General features: G+C 42.7%; 1 protein-coding gene across 9 annotated transcripts in view; it reads left to right on the forward strand.

The window, feature by feature from the left end:
* Positions 1-16,722, forward strand: part of CACNA1B (calcium voltage-gated channel subunit alpha1 B) — a 521,426-nt gene that overhangs the window by 416,768 nt on the left and 87,936 nt on the right. For all 9 annotated transcript variants that reach the window (XM_075060705.1, XM_032765199.2, XM_075060699.1 and 6 more), the window contains 7 exons: positions 5,538-5,634; positions 7,624-7,784; positions 9,328-9,465; positions 10,360-10,561; positions 11,295-11,459; positions 12,336-12,446; positions 12,587-12,670. In XM_075060705.1, coding sequence (XP_074916806.1) covers positions 5,538-5,634; positions 7,624-7,784; positions 9,328-9,465; positions 10,360-10,561; positions 11,295-11,459; positions 12,336-12,446; positions 12,587-12,670 — 958 coding nt within the window. The remainder of the gene's footprint in view (positions 1-5,537; positions 5,635-7,623; positions 7,785-9,327; positions 9,466-10,359; positions 10,562-11,294; positions 11,460-12,335; positions 12,447-12,586; positions 12,671-16,722) is intronic.

Genomic DNA, 16,722 nt, shown 5'->3' on the forward strand with positions numbered 1-16,722 from the left:
TTCGCACATCCTGTTTCAAAAAACAAAATTGGGCTGTGAAATTATTTGTTTTTCTTTTTGATTCTTTCTTATGTCTAAGTGCTCCATCTTCCAAATAGAAAAGAAGGATGAGCAGTTAAGTATTTTTTTTTGTGCTTGTACACTTGAAGATGGAAACTCAGTGGAAGGATGTGAACAGTTCCCTTCTGGTTATGCTGGCAGAGATGGCCATCATGCACTGGCTGTAACATTATCTTTGCTTGCTAGCATCTGGTGATGTAAAAATGCATAAAGAGATCCAAAAATACTGTTTAAAACCTTTGGCCTGAGTCTCATTTACACTAAAGTCACTGCTTTGACAGTGTAAAGGGGCCTAAAGGGAGAATAAATTACTGTCATGCTCACTTTAAGGCCAGAGCAGGATGAAGTGGTCTTAGTGTAAATGGGAGTCACACCCGTTATTCTAGATGGTTCATCATTCTTAATGTGACATTAACCCCGTATTCAAAATTCAAAACACATTTAGGCCCTTACAGTGTTGGTGATCTTAACTTTTGCCTTCAGTGCTTAATGCATCACTGATAATATTGTATTATATTCTAATTCCTCCAAGAGACTCGTGCAGTAGGCCAGCTAGAACAATAGCTACCCATTTACCACTCCTTCCTGCAGTCCCCACAGAGCAAGGTTAGGAAAGCATTAGCCCACTGAAGATGAGCTTTCCTGTTTTTTCTGAACACCAGACCTCTGTATTGAAGATGAAAGAGGCTACAGCTTGCTTTATTTCCTGCAAATGGATTATGAACCTCGGACACCTGGCAGTTTTCCAGTGTGGACCTCAGCTGAGTGGAGATTGGCTGCACCTTGCTAGTGTCAATCTGCTCCACAGAGTCTCTGCTTCCTTCAGAAATGAGGGCATTGTTGTCCCTGTAACCGCAGAAATGATTCCCTCGTGGCTGCAATCTCAGTTGTATGTCGAATCGCTGCCTCCTCTCACATTGCATGTCAGTGTCCTCAGACATCCTGCAAGAAGAAAAATAAAAACCTTCTCCTGCTCCCATTGAACTAAAGGAATTGTGCCATTGACTTGAGCAGAAGTGGGATCAGGGCTTAGCACTGCATGGGTTGAATCAGCCTACCATTCCATTGGCCTCCTATATTTATATATATATTTTTTTTGCATCTGCCAATTTTCCCACTGGCCGTGCCATTTATTACAACACAGGCAACCATCCTCTGTCAGCATAGACAACAACAGGAGCTGATGGACCACATACACAATGATAAAACTTCGTTACTGCCCTCTGGAAAAAATGTGTACAACTCAGTCAGACACAGTATAAAAACTGTCAAGTTTTTCTGCTATCTTTGAGATGCCTATGGGAACATTTCCTAGAATCTCTTAAACCAAACGATTGGCTTGTCGTCTTAGCTTTTCACTCTCCTTCATGCGGCTTCCCTGACCATCATAGACAGGGATTCCTTTCCCTTGACAATCATGTAACAACCTGCCTAGAGGGGATAGTCAATAGCGTGGTGCAGGCTAGCATGTTTTTTCAGCAACTATGCTGCTTAGGGAAACCATGCTAGCAATGACCCTGCTTAAGCACAGCTGTGGCTAAAACTTTTACCAGCTGCATAATAGAGACAGTGCCTATTAGTCATCAAATGTCTCCTAATCAGGCGAGACAAGTTGGATGAAGTAATATTGTTTTTTCATTGCATCATCTTCTGTGGGTGGAAGAGACAAGCTTTCGAGCTTCACCAAGATCACCTTCAGGTCACGACTCCATCAAAGACCTTCACATTCCTCAAAGAGCAGTTATTAACATATTAAATCACAATTAATTCTCCTGATTGATGCAGCTCCATGGGAAAGCTTTGTACTGCTGCTGTGTTTTTTGCAAATTAAGAACAAAAATATTTATGGTGATCTACTTGAAAACCATATATGTTGATTGATTCAACGCCTGGGTGGTTTGGCAAGAGATTGGTCTATAGAGAGACTTTCCAAAGCCTCTTCTGCCATCTGTATGCAGAGGAGTAAATGCTTCTTCCCTCATCTGCATTGGAGTTAAACCCATAAATCCCTTTGTGACTCAATTGCAGAAGAGGTTCCCCAACCCCTTAGACCATGAGAGATCATGAGGATCTACAATGGCTTTATCAATTTATAGCTAGAACAGTCTCCCTTAAGACTAATAGTGGAAGTGGGCAATCCCTTCCATTCTTAGGTTGGATTTCAAACCCACATGAGTCTAATCTCCTCACACTAATTTTATGCTAATATCATTCCATTGACTTCAATGGAGCTATGTCTAGTTTACAGCAATGTGAATTAGAGCAGGATCATGCTCCAGATGTGTCTGATTGAAGTGGTTCTAAAATAGCTGTGAAAAAACTCACATGTTCTGTCTTCTCCCTGTCTGTGTTCCTATCCCCTCACCCTCCATCCCTCCCAATCCAGTCATGGAACTCAACACCAGAGACTAACCTGTAAAGATGATATGATGATATAGGCAAGAGCCTCTCAGCTTTCATTCTGACTGTTCCTGATGTCTCCCTTGCTTATCCGTGCACTGTAAATGAACAGAAGTGATTGATGTGACATTTCCCAGGGTACAATCTGGAATGCTGAACAGCTGTTTTCCCCTCAATTCTCCAATCTGGGATGCCTTTTACACAGCTTCACTGTGAGAGCAACCACTCCTGGTCTGCCCACACCCAGCCTCCAGCATATAAATCACCCCCAGCTATACTGTATGAGAGCTAGAGCCAGCCAGCCATGAATTATATTACAGAGTGACACCAGTACATTCTCAGTCCCAGACTTGTGTGTCTTGTACTGCCCAGCACTTTCCTGGACCGTACAGGCTCATAGAACGTCTGTCATTTCATTCATAGAAAATGATGTGCACAAATCTTATCCCCACTGAAGTTCCCAAACACTTCAAGCCAAAGACACTGGTTTAGAGAAAACAATAAAATCAGTTTAACTACTACAAAGAGAAAGATTTTAAGTGATTACAAGTAAGGAGGCATAAAAGTCAGAATTAGTTACAAAGAAACAAAAGGTAAAACACAAACTAACACCTAACTTAAAAACTAAGAGACTTCAAAGCAAAAGTCTCTCTCACCACATGCTGTAGCAGTCTTACTAGTGGAATCTTCGAGTCAGAATCTCCCCCCAGTCCCATGATGCTTCCTTTGTCTTTTCAAGTATTGTTGATGCTGTGCATAGAGATGAAGGGAGAGAGGTAATCTGAGGTGTTTGCTCCCCTTTCTTATGGCATTTCTCTTCTATGGTTATGTTTACACTACCCGCTGAATTGGTGGGTAGTGATCGATCTATCGGGGAATGATGTATTGCATCTTGTCTAGACGCGATACGTCAATCCCCGAACATGCTCCCCGTCAACTCCGGAACTCCATCAGGGCGAGAGGCGAAAGCGTAGTTGATGGGTAAGCGGCAGCCTTCGATCCCGTGCTGTGAGGATGCGAAGTAAGTCAGTCTAAGTTGATCTAAGATATGTCAACTTCAGCTACGCTATGCTCGTAGCTGAAGTTGCGTATCTTAGATCGATCTCCCGCCCCTCGCCCCCAGTGTAGACCAGGCCTTTGAGAATCATCTCCAGGTGCGGTTCAGGTGACAGCATGTCTGTGGGATGAGAACTTCCATCTCTTTCTTTGCCAACATGTAAATGTCTCACTCTCACCATTTTCCCTGCCAAAGAATGGCTGCTTAACCAGGGAATGGTCTATTTGATTTTGTTGACCCTGGCTGAGAGGTTAGTTTGCCTTTTGTCTCTGATGAACTGGTTTGTTTCTGCTTTTCTAAACTTGGAACATGTCTTATATAATAGAATTTCATAGCTTCACATACATTGTTGCCACACACATTTTACCAAGACAGTAATGTTCAGCAGATTATGAGTTTTCAAATGATACCTTACAAGGCACACTTTGTACCAGACTTATCATAGTCTTTTAGAAAGGGTGAACACAGGGATACAGACTGTCACACTGGGTAGAGAAAAATACTACAGATCGGACATGAGTGTGTTCACCTCTAAGATACTGGTGCAAATCCACTCTGTTCAGTAGCGAGCAAAAGTTGTTACCCTCTCATTTCTGCTCAGCTGGTCATATGAAATGACTTGTTGGTTTCTCTTTACTAATTGAGCCAAGTCACAAAACTCACCATCATCACTCTCAGAAGGGTCGATGGCTTGAGTGAGCCATAGAGTTTGAGCTGTCCTCTTACCCCATAAATATGGTTTCTCCAGAAAAGTGTTATGTCCTTACTGGTGAGGCTGTGTGGGAGAAGTCTGAACTGTCCACTGCCCTTGCTGTACAGTTCTGAATCTCTTGGCTTAATTGTGTTTTTCTTGACATGCTTTCCCAATGGGGAAGGGAAGCTGAATGTTGGGGGAGCAGAGAGGAGCCAGGGAGCCTGCTCAAAGCAGTGTTCGTTCACACCTTTTGTTATTTCAGTGCAAGTTTGTCTCAATCAGCCCTTAAACCCATGCCTGTAGTCAAGTTCAGAACCATCAACAGTCTTCCATCTCATTCTCACGTCATACCAAATGAAGGTGAACTGCATTGTTGTACTAGCAGATTGACAAAAGGTCTAGCTGCATCTCTTCAGAAAAAGCCCTACTCTTTTATTTTGGGGGTGGGTTGGGGAAGGAACTCTATCTCCCCATCAACCCCCCCTTTCCCCTTAATGGTAGCTAAATGAACAGTATTGTTTGCATAAATGATTAACCTTTCGCATATGGTTTTCGTAAAAGAGAAGTGACCTCCAACCTCTTCATGCATGGCCTGAAAAATTACACTGTTATTGTTTCAGGCATGTAATATGTCTGCATATTACATGGCTCAGCATGGTCTTGGCAGCATGTCCTCTAAAAGAGACCTGAGAGCGATAGTATGGCTGTACAGAATGCAGAAATGGAAAGCTTATTCTGCCCAGGTAGGACGTGTTGTCCATCTACTCACCGAAAGATCCAATCCCTTCTATTCACTGCCTGTTTTTGTAAGGAAAACATTATCTCCAGACCGTTAAGAGAACTGCCCTGACAAATTGGATGGGAAGTATGTCATCGAACCTTCTGGCTTTGTGGGAAGAGGCGGTGACGTGTGTAACACAGGTCACAAATGTTTTGGGTGGGGCAGATGTGACTTTTTCCCCCTTCTCCCACCAGTAGCTGCAGCTATGCTCATGTGTTCTGGCTTCTCTCCTCTGCTGCTCTCCTACTGGTGAGAGGAAGAGGAGGAATCTGAGCCTCATGACACGGTGTGAATAGCTGGGAAGTGATGCTGGGATGGAGAGCACCAGCAGTTAAACTTTCTCAGGGCCAAGTTCTGCCCTCAGCTTCCCTTCTGTACATTGCTTTACGCTTCGCAAGTGGATGCTCATCTGTAACTCCTCGTACGAGCATCAAAGGGGAAAGATTTGGCTCCAAATCTGAAAAATCTGGGTATTTGCAGGCCTTTATTTGAGCCCCTCTAGAACCAAACTCCTTCCTTTTGTTGTTCTTTCATTCCCCTTTCAGAGGAAGCAAAGGCAAAGACATCAACACAATCAAGTCACTGCGAGTCCTGCGAGTCCTAAGACCACTGAAGACTATCAAGCGTCTGCCCAAGTTAAAGGTTGGCGAATAACAGGAAACAGTTCTTCTTTGTTGGGGACTTGCAGGCTGGGCTGTGGGCAAAATTTCTTGTGTAAACTCAAAGTGGGTAATGTATAGACCTATTATTTTACTGTAATTGATTTTAATTTTTGCCAGTTTTACTTAGATAAAAAAGACACCCCTCCCCCCATATAATAGTTTTGCACATTTTTATCAAATGTTAAAAGGTCTTTTGGTTTCACAGCAAATGCCACGTTCAATTTTGTGGACTGTTGCATAACTAATAGCCCTTATAAAGGTTGGGGATGGGGAAACCCACCCAAAACGCAACCTACACACTTAACACCGTTTTTTGAAATTTTGTGGTGTACAAAAAGTAACTCCTGGAGCATTCACTTTCACTGCTCAACTTGTACACAATGAACATTGCACATTTCGCCCAGTTCCTGTGGAAATCTTCCACTGAGACAGGAGGAATTTTAATCTGTTCAGCTCTTCATTTAGGAGTGTGTAATGCAGGGTTAGCATCAGTAGCCTTACATCTCTGGAATCCCGAGTCACAAGTTGAATGAATTTGGTGGCCTGAGCTTAGTTATTCACTACTTTTCAAGAATGGATTTAAAACTGTTCAAGAATATCCTGCTCCTTGAATTGTGGAGTGGGAGGATTTACAGGATTAAAGAGATGTGCATTGTAGGCACTCAGTGCAGGAAATAATGGCTGTACAGTGTTTTTGTGCTCTCACCAGTACGGAACTTTTCCATTAGAGATGGGCCAAAAATGTAAAGAGCTTTTGCTTTTGTGAAACCACATCAGTCCAATTTTTTTAGCTTTTCTCTGGGTCCTGTTTGATCCAAATCCCCCTGGTTCAGGTTCAGATAATTTCAATTTTAGCCAATTTAATTTTCACACATGCTAAATTCACCTGAAAACTCTGTAGAACACCAAGGCTAGTTGATTGGAAATTTAAATGTGTTGTTCTGTGGCCCTTGAAATCGGCAGTGTTAATTTTCTTCTGCTCTGGAATGCAAAGAAACACTGACTTTTTATTAAACAAATTCTTTATTTTCAAACTTATACTGGCCAGAGCGGGTTGAATACTGCTAAAAAGTGTCAGTAAATATTTATATGAATCAGAAACTGAATTCATATTGCTTGTCTTCACACCTATTTTGCATTTGCTCCTTGGAAACTAGTTACTGGTCACTGAAACTGAGTGTTTTGTGAGGATTATTAGAGAATATTTGCAGAAAGTGAATTTGGAATTTCTTGTGCTTGTACCAGAAACATGATTCTAAGAGTTACATTCAGAAAAACAATACCATATGCCTGGTGTGTCCGAATAGAACTAATCAATCCCACTCAGAATTCCTTACATTGAATTATCACCACAAACTGCTCATGAACGTGGTGTAAGCCACCAGCTAGTTGCAGAAATTATTTGGCAACTAATACCATATAACAAACACTCAAAAACTGTTTGCATACAGTTCACAAGCTACATTTGCCAACTAAATTATTTAATAGTTAACACTGGTTGAATTATTTGCTACAAATTATTTATTCAAAGCATTTTCATATTTTATCATGAAATAATTTTCCTTATCAGTCAAGCAGTTCAAATAATATTTAATGAGTAATTTATTTAACAAGGTTTATTCCCTATCAGTCATTGAATAGATTAGTCACATATACATTTTTCACCTATTAATTCAGCTATACAAATATTTTCTCGGGACTAATATTTACATAGACAACCGGTTATTTTATTTGCCGTTTTTACTGGCAATATCACAGAATTCAGTCACATGGTTTAAACTCTTGCAGCCAGGAAAAAGAATGGAACTGCGGGAAATGGTTATTAGTAGAACTAGGAATTTGAAAAATCTGATGTGCAAGTTAAAGGTATCGGATCCCAAAGTTCACGTGTTCCTGTTTAGATGCTGAGATCTCTCTCTCTCTCTCTGTCTCCTCACCTCTTCCCCTGCTTGTCACCTCACCATTATAGGCTGTCTTTGACTGCGTGGTGAATTCCCTGAAGAACGTCCTCAATATTCTAATTGTTTACATGCTCTTCATGTTCATTTTCGCTGTCATTGCTGTGCAACTCTTCAAAGGCAAATTCTTCTACTGCACGGACGAGTCCAAGGAGCTAGAAAAGGACTGCAGGTACTTGGCAGGATGGCAGGGAATGCTGGAAGCCAGCAGTGGATTACTTGCAGAAGGAGAATCCTGGGTCCTTTCCTGAGTTCCCTTGGTGGTGATAACTCCTCTAACTGTGTGTGACTTAGTCTCATCATTCTGGGCTCAATTAATTCTAGCGTGGCTCCATTGAATAAGAATGCTACTTTAACAGAGTTATACCGGACATTAATTTTACCCTTTGTTTTTAATAGTTTAAATGTCTAAGACCTCGATCCTGCAAAGTCAAATACTTTAATTTTATGTCTGAGTAGTTACAGTGACTTGATGCAAACTAATCGTGTGCTTAAAGTAGAACACAAGCTTAGGTGTTTGAAGGATCAAGGTCTGTATGGCTAATTTAGCCCAGCTGCCTTTCTGCTTTTTAAAATGGATTTTTTTTTCTTGAAGCTCTTTTATTTGAACATTGTAGTTAACAAGTAAGAAGTGAAAAGGAAGTTAAAGGGCCATTGTTGGTACTAATATGATAGAAGACTGGTGTTTTCAGCCTGATTTGTCCTTTCCCATTTAACAGTGTTTTTTATGTTGTCCACATTGGCTCCTCCTTGCTTGCTTCTTTCTTTGATGATTGCTATCATCTGGGAATGTCTTCAGTAATGTCAGCGACAGCGCTTGGAACAGTGATATGTAGGTTACTCTCTCTGTATATTTCCTCTTCTGGCTGCCAGCTTTACAGCAGCAGAGCAAATATATTAATTGGTCACGCGTCAGCAGTATTTCTGGGGTTTGTATTTTCAGTTTCTCATTGGCTGAAGAGTGGATTTGTTCTCAAAGAGATATTTGGAACCCAGAGGACATTCTCCACTAGATTGTAACAGTTTGTGATGGATCAGATTATTCCAAGCCTAAAGTAATTGACAGTGTCCTCTTAATTGTAAATATTGTCTTAGGGCTTGTCTACACTGCACTTAAGTCGACATATGTTACATTGCTCAGGGGTGTGGAACCGTCCTCCCCCGGGAAGACGTAACTTACATGGACTTAAAGTGGTGTCTACAACACGCTATGTGGGTGGGAGAGTGTTCTCCTGTCAACATCGCTCCTGCCTCTCATTGAGGTGGAGTAATGACGTCGATGGGAGAATGCTCTCCCATCATCATAGCATGTCTTCACCAGACGCACTAAATCGACACCCCTGCATTAGTGCAGCAGCAGCTGATTTACCATGGTAGTGAGGAGAAGCCCTTCGTAATTCTCACCTGTGACTGACTGGCCTAGGGATATGGTCCTCCCCTCCCATGCCCAAGGTTGTGGATTCAAGTCTCTGCCGCAGCTTGTGCAGAGATTAAAATTCTCTGGCTCTTTTCATTTTTATTTAGATTATAAAATCCTGGGGCAGGAACCATCTTTTTGTTCTGTGTTTGTATAGCACCTAGCACAATGGGGTCTCGATCCAAGACTGGGGCTCCCACATGCTACTGCAATACAAGTAATAATGATAATTATCCATAATAAATTGCTGCTGAGCCTTGTCACCTCACTTGTTTCAAGCCTCTGCTCTTCTTTTTAGGGGTCAGTATCTGGATTATGAGAAGAGTGAGGTGGAGGCACAGCCCAGGCAGTGGAAAAAGTATGAGTTTCACTATGACAATGTGCTATGGGCTCTGTTAACGCTGTTCACTGTCTCCACAGGAGAAGGGTGGCCAACGTAAGTAACATGGAGTTTGTCGGATCCATTTACCTCATTGAGGTGTAATGCTAAGTCTTTGTAGCTGTCAGGGACAGATAAACAATCGACGACTTGTGCAAAGAGGATGGGGAATTAGTTATCAGCCAGGCTTCTGGTTTTCCTCACGAAAATGTTTAACGAAGCAGAGGATTAGGCAGAACTTGAGTGTATTTTTCTGCACATTCCTATAAGGTTGTACAGTGGTGTTTCCTGGGCACTTTTTGATAACTAATTGTCTGCTCACTCCTAGCCTTCAGATCTGCACTGCTTTCTTTGGTGTGAAATAGATTAACAGGTTCACAAAAGCTGCTGACCTTAAACTCGGAGGAGAAAGGAACATTGTGACCCGTGAAGAAAGCAGTTTTGGCCCAAAACTATCATTACTGCAACCTGGAAGTCTTTTTCATGTGGCAGGCAACCCCTGTCACCCATGCCCCACTGCCTAATAAAATAATGAATGAAAACCTCAGTGGCCAACATATTCTCAGGGCAGTGTGCATCGCAGATTATTCACAGTCCTTTCACCTCTGTTGTTTCATCCATATTGACACACAGAAGAGGAGAGGAAGGATTCAGACCCCAAAGTATCCCTTCTCCTTGCAATCACAGAAAATTGATCATGGCAAATCTGTTGAAGGGACACTATCAAATGGTCCCCTGTTCCAAAATGGAGGAAAAAGAAAGGGTGCCCACTAGCCCGTAAGGAAAGTTCTTTCCCAGATGCAAAGGTGGCAGTGAGTTTAATCCCAGGCATGTAAGGAAGATTTTCTGCAGTGCAGCCTCTGATACCAAGTAAATCTAGAGCTCTCACTGGTACTTTGCCCTGCACTTAATTTAATTGCTTTTCTTCTCTCTCTCTGCGTTTGATTACAGTGTATTGAAGCATTCGGTGGATGCTACATATGAGGAGCAGGGTCCCAGCCCTGGTTATCGAATGGAAATGTCCATCTTTTACGTGGTGTACTTTGTTGTCTTCCCCTTCTTCTTTGTGAATATATTTGTGGCATTAATCATCATCACCTTCCAGGAGCAAGGAGATAAAGTGATGTCGGAATGCAGTCTAGAAAAAAACGAGGTACCTGGGCGTTACGAATTCAGCAACCACTTGCACACTGGGAGTTGGCATTTTTTGGCTCAGACTACCTAGCTACAAACAAAATCCCACGCTTACCACTACCACTAAGGACTTTACAGCAGTTATTAACAGAGGGAGGCCCTAAATTTTGTGTTATTAATGACCACATTGAGAGATGTGTTGAATATGAAATGTAAAGAATCAATTTGCCGCCCCCGTAATCCTTTGCATGGATGTATGGTCCATGGAGACCACACATCTCTGAATATGATGCTACAACTTGACCTGAGCAGCTAAACAAAATGACATGTCTCTGTGGACAACACCTCCCTATTACAGATGAATATGGTGTTTAGTACTTGCACTCTGTGTATGCACAGGCGCTGACTTTTATTTTTTTCGGTGGGTGCTCCACCCCTGTTCCTCCCCAAGGCTCTGCTCCACTCTGCCCCTACCCCAAGGCCCCACCCTCGCTCTGCCTCTTCCTGCCCCTCTCCCAAAGCCGCCCGCCTGCCCAGCACTTGCTGCTCCCTGCCTTCCCCCAAATGCCTCCCAGCAGATGCCAAACAGCTGATTGTTCTGTGCCCAGCCGCTATGTGATAAACATACTCAGTCCATCCTCTGCAAAATACCTCCCCCATGCTCTCAAAGATAACCTGTTTCATATGAACACATTGGCTATTGGATGACCTCAGCCGATTTTGATTTTTTTCCCCTTGTTCCTGTTTTGTAGAGGGCCTGCATAGACTTCGCCATAAGTGCCAGGCCACTGACCCGCTACATGCCTCAAAACAAGCAGTCTTTTCAGTACAAGATGTGGAAGTTTGTGGTGTCCCCTCCCTTTGAATATTTTATCATGGTCATGATTGCACTCAATACTATAGTGCTGATGATGAAGGTTAGTGAGCTGTTGTTAGTTCTTCCTGACTTCACGTGGGCTAGGAAATGTGGCATTTGCTATAAGAGGGAGGTGCTTGAGACACTAAAGTAAGATTAGCTTCTGATGTTGCCTAGTCACTGGTGTGGCCACAGTGCTGTTGGTTGGGCAGTCCTTACTGAAGAAGACAGGATTACTTGGACATGGACAGAGCTCCCCAGCCCATGATTTAGATATAAAGGCAGAAAGCTCAGACTGCTTCTGCTTGCACTCCCCTGTGCCTGTCGTAGAGGAATTGGGACTCAGTTCTCTAATAATGTGTTGTTCCCCACTGAATCTGTCACTCCTAATTAAGGGTCAGATTTACTCTCATTTACACTGGTTGAAATCCAGAACAACTCAAGTCAACACAATTACTCAGATATGCACCAAATGGAGAATCCTTGGGTCTGGCTGGGCTTCACTCACTACAGCACCCAAAAGGGAGAGGCAGAGGTGTCTATATCGCATGTATGATCTCCCCCAATCCCTAGTGTAAGCTGGAGTTGCCTCAGATGAGCCCAGCGGCTGTTACGTTGCTGGAGATCATTTGGGTACAGCAGCATTCGGGGCACACTCTAACCTTTTGAGCACTCCTCCAATGTAGCTGCTACTTGTGAGGAGGTCCTACACCAGCAGAAGATTCTCCAGTGCTAGGGGAATATTCAGCTGCCCAATTCAGACAGTGTCATGACCCTGTTGTTCCTTTGGAATGGCACAAAGGATCCATAGCATAGACTGGGATCTGACCTTAAGTGAAAGCGGGAACTGGCCCTAAATCAATCAAGAGTCTTATAGACATTGTTTCATCAGCGTAAAAAGCCTTCTCGTAACAGCCTGTCTTCCCTCTTGGTTTAGTTCTATGGTGCTCCAGACGCATACGAAGACATGTTGAAATGCCTGAATATTGTATTTACATCTATGTTTTCAATGGAATGCGTTCTGAAGATCATTGCCTTTGGTGTACTGGTACGTTCCTTTCTCATTTACCTTCTGCTACTTTCCCTTCTCATCAAACATCCATGCTGTGAGATGACACAGAGATTAAAAAACAACCCCAAATTTAATTTAGGGATTTTATTTTCCTATCTTGTGTTTTTATTTTGCAGAATTACTTCCGAGATGCCTGGAACGTCTTTGATTTTATAACAGTTTTGGGAAGTATTACTGATATTTTAGTAACAGAGATTGCGGTAAGTACAGTTTGCTAAATTCACTTTGTTAACCCACAAAACTGTGCCCTGTCAAGGCGTCACATCTCCTTCTCACCAACCTATTGCCTGGAGATGCCTCCCGGGCTCCTCATGAGGTGCTGCACTTGAGGGGCCTGTTCACATTAGCTCTGGTTTTTCACCCAGGCCGAACACACTCTCTGGCTAAAGACTCCATTTTACAAGGAGTTCTGATGAGAATGGCAGTGGTAGTAGATGTGCGAGGAAATGCTGCCTCTTTCTCGTTTAATGAAAGGATCCCGTCCTTGAGCCTATTTTACCCCTTCATGGAAAAGTCCTATAGAATTTAATGGAGAAGAAACCCAAAGAGGGTTATTACAATTGTTTCTGTTTAGTAGTGTCCCACACTGTGCTAGGAGCATCTCAGAGGACATAAGGAAGTATTATTTACTCCTTCTCATAATACAAGAACTAGGGGTCACCCAATGAAATTAGTGAACAGCAGGTTTAGAACAAACAAAAGGATGTATTTCTTCACACAACGCACTATCAACCTGTGGGACTCTTTGCCAGAGGATGTTGTGAAGGCCAAGACTATAACAGGGTTCAAAAAAGAACTAGATAAGTTCCTGGAGGCAGGGCCAGCTCCAGAGCTTTTGCCATCCCAAGCAGCAAAAAAAAAAAAAGCCACGATCACAATCTGCAGCCCTACCACCGCCGCTCTAGTCTTCGGAGGCAATTTGGCAGCTGGTCCTTCCCTCCGACAGGAAGTGAGGAACCCGCCGCTGAAGAGCCGGATGTGCCGGCCCTCTCCCTTGGCCACCCCTAGCCTCTGTTTGCCAGAAGCTGGGAATGGGTGACAGGGGATGGATCACTTGATGATTACCTGTTCTGTTCGTTCCCTCTGGGGCATCTGGCATTGGCCACTGTCGGCAGACAGGATACTGGGCTTAGATGGATCTTTAGTTTGACCCAGTATGGCTGCTCTTATGTAAAGATGCTGTTCTCTGTCCCTTCGAGCTTTCAGTCTCTGTTTTATATTGGACAAAAGAGTGAAGGTGACAAACTGGGAAGGAGCAGATGGGGTGAGGAAGGAGGAGGGTTAGAACAACAGCATTGTCTGCAATCTCAGTTTAGCCATGTTGGGGTCATTGTTCATTTTTTAAAATCTACATAAAAGGTTTCCATAGAAATTAATATTAAAAGAATATAGGAGAGAACGAAATCATTTCTGTAGAACTTACCAGCTGAGCTGTAAAATGTAAGAGACTTCCATCACTGCTAAGGAATTTTATTGGATTGTTTAAAAATTTCCTACTTTCTATTAAATTCCATAGGATGTTTTCATAAGGGTGAAGGACATAAATTTACACCGTGTAGAGGTCAAGCATAGGGATTTATTACACACAGCGCTGGTGAAGTGTCACCTTGCTTATTAGGCTCAGAGACACTGTTAATTTAATTGATTACAATAGAAAATATAGATTTTCCATGGGCGGAGGAAAGTGATGGGATAGGCAGTTCCACACCCTAGGACAGGTTTTGCAGCAAGACAAGATGACACATTAGCCAGTGGTTAACAGGTTACATAATGTCTCTGCCCAGTGTCTTAAGGTAGCAAGTTAACATTTAATTAATACTTTGATAAAATGTTGTTAGTATAAAATATGTATGTTGAATTCTGATTTGGGGTCCACAGGAATGGAGCAACTCCTTTGATTGTTCAACAGGTATATTCCTAGGGGTTAAAGCAAAGAAACTGTATATGGCAATAAAGATTGTTTTCTGTGTGTCTTAAGGCAAGACATTGGTCTCTGCGGAGGGAGGTGGAAGGCTGCCATATTTTATAGTGACATGTGCCAACGTTTCATAAACTCAAGGTTGGATCTGTGGGAAGAACGTCTTCCTACAGAAGAGACTAACACAATAGGAACAGAGATTCTTTGTTCAATTTGCAACTCTGAATAAGACACACGTATTTAGTTCTTAGCTCCAACATCTGGCAATGTGCTGACTAGTCTTAATATAGGAAATAAGATTATTTGTTTACCGCAGCTTTCTCTTAGCTGATCACTGTTTGCTAGGCCTCTGGTCTCTTGACCATACTCTGGACTTTGGGTCTTGGAAAAGAGCTGGCACAATTCACATACCAGGTTGTTATATAAAATGCACATGGATTTTAACCCTTCAAAGGGCAAGGAAGAATAATGACCCCATACCAAGAACCTGGTTTCACCCCGTTTATGAACTATTCTTATCTTAGCTGCTTGTCTTCATCACATGCTGGTGTTGTTCTAGCCGTGTGTATTGAAAGTGTACATCACCGTAACTTTTCCTCATACACCTCCTAGGGCTCATCTCCATGGCAAGTTACTACACAGCAAGCTGGAGTGTGAATCTACAGCACACCTGCTAGTGTAACATCCCCTGTGGAACCCTGTCCAGCTCACTGAATGTCCTGATTACTACTTGTAGAATGTGAAACCGCACTCCGCAACTTTCAGTGGTCTGTAGCAGTCTCCATACAGGATGTTACTGCCCGGGAAACTGGTGCATCATATATTCACACCCTGGCTTGCCACACGTAATTTGCCATCTAGACTAGCCCCTAGAGACATGTTTTCAGATATTTCTGTGTGTACTGACAGCCCAGACCTTTCCCCCTTACTTTAAGAAGTCCTGTCCCAGGGACTCATTTATAGAATCATGCCAATTGTGCCTTTGTTACCAGTCCATGTTGCACGGTGCAAAGCTGCAATATCCCAGGACCCTGGAAGCAGCTATCACACAACTGGCTGGTGTGGGGGTGGTGATTTGTTTGTGAAGGAGAAATTTACCCCAGAGTCATTGTCAGTCTTCTTACCTCCCCCACCCACAATTTTGGGGTAGTTTGCACTCCAACCATTGCTAGGATGGAGCACTATCTGTTGTCAGGAGAGTGCAGAGATAGAAATTTTGCCTAGCTCTTCAAAAAAAGTGCTGGGGGGAGAGCTCCATGCTCCCACCTTTCTTCCACCGCATCGCCATGGAGAGGTCAGCCATAGTCTGACCCTCAGCGGGCAATGAGATAGACCTTAGAGCTTCCTATAATCATAACACAGCTGAGTAAATATGCCTGCAGCTCTCAGCACAAATAGTGCATTTCACTCTCAAATTGTAACAGATTTATCTAGAGCCGGTCTATGTGAACTATTGAGTTCATGGCAAGCTGAGGTGTGAATCCTACCCCACACTAGCCTGCTGCTTACTAACTGTCCCCTTGGACCCTGCTGACACACATTAACAGTTCATTAGTGTGCTTTGATCTAGTCCTATTTGCAATAGGATAAGATCAATGCTGTCATAAATAGATAGCTAAGGGTTAATGTTTCTTTTACCTGTAAAGGGTTAACAAAGGGAAACAACACTGACGCAGAAGGACAATAGGAACTGGATTTTCAAAGTTCAGCGAGGGAATTTTTGGGATCTGTGTCTTTTGTCTGTCTCTCTCAGCTATGAGAAGGTGCTTTCTATCTTCTAATCTTTGTGTTCCAAATTGTATAGTACAGGTGAAAAAACAAGTATTAGGGCTTATGTGGTTTGGTGATTTCCAGTGTATAGCTTGCTGGAATTCAAAACTTGGATATTCTTTTTGAATCAGACGTTTGTTTCATATTCTTTCTTATAGCAATAGCCCGTATTGTCATCTTGAGACAGAGAATATTTTGATGTCTTGTATTTCTTTCTGATTTTTTTATATAAAAGCTTCTTTTTAAGACTTGTTTGGCGGTTTTTCTCTCTGGGTAGGCTAAGGAACGAAGGGGAGCGGGAATTCTCTTTGTGTAGATCTACAGGGTAAGCTCTGGCAGCACCAGGAATTGGTGGGAGGGGGAAGAGAGAGAATGCGCATTTCTGTTTCCTTGTATTTGGGGTTTGTCTCTTTGTGGAATAAGGAGACATGCTTCTTGTATTGGTGAGTAAAAGAGATTGCATCAGTACTCTCAGGTAAGGCCAGAGAGAACAGTTGGGTCGGGAGGAGAGAGGGGGAAGGAAGTGGGTTATTTCTTTGTTGTGGACTCAGCAGTCGTCTGAGT

This window comes from Chelonoidis abingdonii, chromosome 24 (assembly GCF_003597395.2).
Source record: "Chelonoidis abingdonii isolate Lonesome George chromosome 24, CheloAbing_2.0, whole genome shotgun sequence".
Taxonomy (NCBI): domain Eukaryota; kingdom Metazoa; phylum Chordata; order Testudines; family Testudinidae; genus Chelonoidis; species Chelonoidis abingdonii.